This window comes from Alligator sinensis, unplaced genomic scaffold (assembly GCF_000455745.1).
Source record: "Alligator sinensis unplaced genomic scaffold, ASM45574v1 scaffold551_1, whole genome shotgun sequence".
NCBI classification, from domain to species: Eukaryota; Metazoa; Chordata; order Crocodylia; family Alligatoridae; genus Alligator; species Alligator sinensis.
Genome location: NW_005842526.1, coordinates 1108610 through 1115207, shown reverse-complemented (window position 1 = coordinate 1115207; position 6598 = coordinate 1108610). Strand labels below are relative to the sequence as shown.

Here is a 6598-nt window from a genome sequence, read left to right as displayed (position 1 = left end):
ATGCAAGGCTTTAACTGAGGTATGGATGTGAGGATGCTGTTTATATAGCCTGGGTTGGCTGAGGGGGACATATGGTTTTGACCTTGAATGTCACTGTGTGTCAGAAACCCAACAGGACTTCCCAACACCTAGGTCAAGACTGAAATTGGGTGCCTGAGCCACATTTTTTAAAGTACTTAAGCCCCCTGAAGATGCAGATAGGTGCCCCATGGGGTTGTTAGAGGTGCCAACATCTGTTAGGGGCTTTTGAAAGCATCACTAGGAGACCTTTGCATCTCTAGGGTCTTAAAGACCTCTAAATGTCTGGCTTCTAGGCTCTGAAACCACCAAAGTTCTAACATTTCCTACCCTTTCCCATGCATCTTTATTACGATTGGTTGAACACTGGGGAAAAATAGTCATTGATAAAGTTAAGCAACAACATTTATGCAATGCATCCTCACGATGGATTTGGGAAATCATAGTCAACCAGATATAGTGAAGTTTGCATGTTATTTGATCATCAAGGTTTCAGATTTCAGTCTCGTATAAGCAGGCTAGCTATTGGGTGGCATTCAACAACTGTCCGTAATGTCTATTAGTTAAATAGCACTGAAATCAGGGGGTTGGTAAAGAAAAGTTAAAAACATCTCTTTGGCTAGCTGTCTACTTACCTTCCTATCATCACTCCATACACCTTGTGAGACATGCTGAATAGGGTGCCTGTCCATGATCATTAACTGGGTCTTGAGAAAACTTTAAAAAATCTTTCATCCAGCAATATATCTAATGTAACATCCCATTGTGAGCCAGATCAAACTCCCACCCTTCTCTGCTGAACTTTGTTTTAATATTTATCTGCTATCTGTCTCTCTACATCCACTGCCATAGTATGAGAGTGATGTTTCCATTGACTCTTCTCTGAACCTTTGGTTTTCTTCTGTCATCAGAACGAAGGGGACTTGCTCTCCATGCTGTCCATGCCATTCCTCCTCCCTGCAGTTGTCCCTGCTGTTCATGACACCTGATAGTCCACATTCCCAGAGTGCAGGGTCCCTCCTGGAAAGGAATTCAGTCCATTGGTGAAAGGAGTTCACTGAAGCAGGTGATTTTAGAAAGGTCCGATGCCTAGTCCCAGGTGTTGTCGTCTGTACCTAGAAAATGCAGAGCCTCTTTGAAATGCAATTGGTTAAGTTTCTGGTCTAGATTGGGAAACTGGTTCTCAAAAGCCAAAGGCAATTTTCAGTGAAGAAAGCAGATTTAGGGTGTAATCAGAGGCATGTATTGGGATTGGTGAAAACCATGCTATAACTTGGCATTCACCAAAGTGTCATGGGGCTTTGCAGTGGGAGGTCTAGATCCAAGTCCAGATAACTGAATGGAAACGAGCTGAGAGAGGACAAAAAAGAGATTAAGTGCATAATTGGGAGAAATCCTATCCCAGGGATCATGAAAATTTGCAATCCTACTTAGTCACTGCAAGCTACCATTGGGCAGGTATTGCATTATACACCCACACCAAGCGTAGGAAGACAGTAATCTGGCATGTTCCTAAACACCCAGGCAAACCCAGCCCAGCTTCTGGAGCAGATAAAAGGGACCATCTCTAGCCCCAGAGTCAGAGGGACCTTCCTGCATCCTCCCTGCACTCAACTACTTACAGCACAGCTCCAGTGACCCTTCTTCTCTCCATTCGACTCTTGGCTTAGGAGGAACAGCCATGGCTCTGCAGTCACGTACTAAAAGCATCGGAGGCCGCAGAAGCGGCTATAGCTCATCCTCTGCCATTGCTGGTGGTGGTGGAGGGGGGAGCAGAGTCAGGAGCAGCTACAGCTCTTATTCCTCCCGGGGCTATGGAGGTGGCGGACCATGTGGTGGATTCAGCAGCAGGAGCTATGGCGGAGGTGGAAGAATTTCCTCTGGATCTTATGGTGGAGGATTTGGCTGCCGAGGTGGTGGCTTTAGCAGTGGGACGATTGGAGGTGGAGGCTATGGAGGAGGAATGGGTTGCATTGGAGGAGGACTAGGAGGCATGGGAGGAGGCATAGGAGGAGGCATGGGAGGTGGCATGGGTGGAGGCGGCTTTGGTGGAAGCGGCTTTGGTGGCGGTGGCTTCAGTGGTGGTGGCATGGGACCAATGATTGGTGGTGGACCTGGCATGGGACCAATGATTGGTGGTGGACCTATGGATGGCTTTGGTGGACCTGGGGGAGGTGGCCCTGGGTTCCCAAGAGGCATCCAACCCGTTCAGGTCAATCCCAGTCTCCTGAAGCCAGTCCAAGTGGAGATTGACCCCCAGATCCAGCAGGTGAAGCAAAATGAGAAAGAGCAGATCAAGACCCTCAACAACCAGTTTGCCACCTTCATCGACAAGGTGAGGAGATGGGGCAGTGCTTGCAGGATGGGCGCTTTGAGCTGTTTTGCTTGCGTGTACAAGACTTGGCCTTTCCAGGTCTGTGTTGGTAGGAAAGGCAGAATGAGAGTGGTTCTTCTGTTAATCTCTGGTCAGGGACTTGATTAAATATTTCATCCACAGACTCTCTTTGTTGAATACTTCATCCACGCCCAGGCTATGCTTCTGCTTTATCTCCCGCATGCTCTAGTGGATTATGTTGAATCCATCATGTCACCTTCAACTTCCCTTGTCAGGTCTCATTACTGCTTATGTTTCTTCCCGAGTCAAACCACAGGACAGTGAATGGGCTCTTACAAGGGCGAGTTATTCTGCTCATGCAAACTTGCCTGCCTTTTTTCCACTAGTGCCAGATCTGCCCTCCCATGTTTTCCCTGGGTGGTGAACTTTGTTTGAGTGATCCCCAAATTTTTGATAGTGTTCAGAATTGGGAAAGACGGGGGTAGGGGGGGGGGAATATTTTTGCACGTGTGTGTCCAACACCAAATTCTGGAATTTAATACCTGCAAAAATTGCAACCCATTATGACTGGGGTGCTGGAAATTTAGAAGTATGGGGAGGAGGAATTTCCCAGAAAAGGTAGTTGAAAATTTTCACAGTTTGCTTATTAAATTCCCAGAACGTCAGTTTTTTGAACGGTGTTCTAAGTCATAGATTCATAAAAAATGAGGGTTGGAAGGGACCTTACGAGGTCACATCAGAGTTCAAGCCCTTGCTCAAAGCAGGACCACCCCCAGGTAGATCATCCCAGCCACAGCTTTGCCTACCTGGGTCTTATAAACCTCCAAGGATGGAGCTTCCACAACCTTTCTGGGTAGCCTGTTCCAGTGTTTTACTACCCTCCTAGTGAGAGTTTTTCCTAATATCTAACCTAAACTTCCCTTGCTGCAACTTGAGCCCATTGCTCTTTGTTCTGTCATCTGCCCCCACCGAGAACAGTCTAGCTTCATCCTCTTTGCACTCACCCTCAAAAGTCCTTAATGTCTTCACAAAACTGTGAAGCTCTAAAGTAATTTTGAAACTACCTTGCTTTTCTGATTCAACAGGATCCTTGCTTGACTGTTTATGTTCTTCCAGATTTGATAGGGGAATGGCTTATCTCTCTGTCTGTTGGGTTTCAGGTCCGGTTTTTGGAGCAGCAAAATAAGGTTCTGTCCACAAAGTGGGAGCTCCTCCAACAGCAAGGACATAGTGGTCCAAGTAAGGACCTCAGCAGCCTCTTTGAAATTTATATCCAAAACTTGAAGAGGCAGCTGGACTCTATCCTTGATGAGAGAGGACAGCTGGTTTCAGAACTGCAGAAGATGCAAGGGCACCTGGAAGATTACAAAACAAAGTAAGTGGCCCAAGAGATTTGTACGCTTCTTTCTCATCCAAATGTGTGTGTGTGTGTGGGGGGAAAGGTGCAGAGATATCCTGACAGAAGAGACACCTTGGTTCCCACAGGAAGTGGGCCATTAATATGTACTAGGGCTGCGCAAAACGGCAGCATTCTGTTTCGACCAGTGTTTCGACATTTTGACAGAACAGTGTTCTGTTTCGACTTTTGTTTCGAGTCGAAATGGCTGTTCCGTTCCGTTCCGTTCCGTCGAAACATTTTGCCGTTTTGAACCTGTTTCGACATTTCGCCCATAGGATATAATGGGGAAAGTCGAAATAGGCAATAACTTTGTCATTTCTAGCCAGATTGTGTGAAACTTGCAGGAATGGTAGCCCCTTCTAAGGGCATGACACGTGCCAAGTTTCAGAAAGATAGGTGAAGGGGGTTCAGAGAAACTGCACCCCAAATTCTTGAGAGCAAAACTCATGTCACGTGTATGTGTTAAGCCACAGTGGGGTCAAAACTGCAGGTGTGCTAGCCCCCATGGAGGCCACAAAGCCTGCCATGTTTCAAGGAGATAGGTGCAGGAGGTTTGGGGAAAATGCACGCCAAAACCTTGAAAGCAAAACTCATGTCACGTGTATGTGTTAAGCCACAGTGGGGTCAAAACTGCAGAGATGGTAGCCCCTACTGAGGTCACAGATCCTGCCAAGTTTCAAGGGGATAAGTGCAGGGGTTTGGGTGAAACTGCACCTCAAGCTGCGGACAAGCAAAACTTGTGACATGGGTGACACAGGGTGAAAGCTGCAGGGATGGTAGCCCCTGCTGCGGATACAAATCCTGACAGCTGTCGAGGAGATTAGTGCAAGGCTTCTGGGGTCTGGAGCCCTGCACCCCTAGCTGCTGACAGGCAAAACTCGTGACATGGGTGCTTGTGCACCTGCTGCTTCTCATCAGGCAGTGGGACTGAAGATCCCTCATCACTTGTCACCAAGAGCTGGGGGTAATAATTGACCACAGCATGAACATGAGCTGGCAGTGCAATGCTGTAGCCAGCCGGGCCAACAATACGCTGGCATGCATCAATTGATGCATCTCCAGCAAAACCATTGCAAAGAAGTGATTCTCCTGCTCTACTCGGCTCTACTCAGCACTGGGGAGACTGCGGTTGGAGTACTGCGTCCGGTTCTGGGCTCCGCACCTTAACAAGGATGTGATAAAGCTTGAGAGAGTCCAGAGAAGGGCTTCCCATATGCTTAGAGACTTGCACGGCAAGCCATACAAGGACAGGCTGAGGGGCCTGGGACTCTTCAGCCTGAAAAAGAGAAGGCTGACAGGGGACTTGGTAGCAGCTTACTGCTACATCAGAAGCGTACAATTAGGGCTCAGTGAATCCAGGGCATCCTTGGGGAAAACTAGGAGTAATGGTCATGAAGTCCTGGAAGATCATTTCAGGCTCGTTTCAGGCTCAACATTAGGAAAAACGACTTCACAACTAGAATGTCCAGACTGTAGTTTGGACTTAAATCTCGGTCCTTGACATTGCACTGGACTTGCACCCATTACATGCTCTCTCTGTCTGTGTGCGTGTACAAATGTGTGTGTGTGAGAATCAGTTTGTTGGTTTCTTACTCAGTAAAAGTGAGACAAGCCAACTCGTCTCTCTTTACCTTGAACAGGTATGAAGAAGAAATCAACAGGCGCACGACTGCCGAGAATGAGTTTGTGGTGCTGAAGAAGGTGAGCGATGCAGCTAAAGAAAGGATGCAGGGGACAGGACACACCTAAAAACACCCGAGTTTGGGAGTTGTGGGTCCTCTGTGACTGGGAAACCCAATTAGACAGCAACATAATGTCCACCTGTCTCCCGCTGAAGCACTTGCAGTGTCTAGCACTGAAGGCTCTCGCCATAAGAACACGGTTTAATGACTTGGAAGCAAGGTTTCTCTCCAGATAACACAGGCTGCGGCTCTTTCTGCTGTGTTGTGCTGTGCTTTAGGAGACTAAAGAATTGATCGTTCTTTCAGGACGTGGATAATGCCTACATGAGTAAAGTAGAACTGGAAGCAAAGGTGCAAGCCCTGACTGATGAAATCAACTTCCTGAGATACGTGTATGAAGAGGTAAGGAGCTCCCCCTTCTCTTGGGCAGCTGGCAATAGAGCTGAATCATGACCAGCTCTCACCAGAGCTATTGTGATACAAACATGAAAAAGAAGCAGTCGTGGTCACTGTACTGCAAGTAAGATTTGACCCCTGAAAATCTTAAATATACAACAGAATATTTCTGGTCTAATTCAAAACAGCAGTACAGCAGAGCAATAGCAGGCATGAAACACTCGGCAGCACTGACCCATGCTTTGATGCTTTGCAGGAGATGTCTCAGATGCACACGATAAGTCGTGACTTGTCTGTGGTGGTGTCTATGGATAACACCAGGCACCTAGATATGGACAGCATCATTGATGAAGTCAGGCGTCAATATGAAGACATCGCTCGGAGCAGCAGAGCTGAAGCTGAGGAGTGGTACCAGAGCAGGGTGAGTAATTCATTAGTGAACGAAGTGGAGAGGCTAAACATTGCTTGCTGCTGACTGACAGATGCTGCTATTTTACAAAGACATAGACACAGAAAACCTTCCCCTTTAGCTTATGGTGAGATGTCCACATAGGAAGTCCCGCTGCCCTCACAGGTGTGCATGCTTCTGCAGGAATTCTGCAGAGGCCCAAAAAGGTGAGATATGGATCCGGGACATTCATGCACATTCATGCACTTCTTTTCCTCATAAACAATCCATGTGGTTATTCCTGGCTCCCGGTACCTGAGCAAACTCCATTTATGAATGCTCCAGGGATGGCCACGACAGATCCACGAATTGATCGCGGC

The 6598-nt window shown here is 47.5% G+C and overlaps 1 protein-coding gene across 1 annotated transcript in view; it reads left to right on the top strand.

The window, feature by feature from the left end:
• The first annotated feature begins 1699 nt into the window (after positions 1-1699).
• LOC102380041 (keratin, type II cytoskeletal 6C-like) overlaps positions 1700-6598 on the top strand; it is an 8256-nt gene continuing 3357 nt past the window's right edge. The window contains exons 1-5 of the mRNA XM_025213410.1: positions 1700-2353; positions 3514-3728; positions 5393-5453; positions 5741-5836; positions 6087-6251. Of these exons, the coding sequence (XP_025069195.1) occupies positions 1700-2353; positions 3514-3728; positions 5393-5453; positions 5741-5836; positions 6087-6251 (1191 nt within the window). The remainder of the gene's footprint in view (positions 2354-3513; positions 3729-5392; positions 5454-5740; positions 5837-6086; positions 6252-6598) is intronic.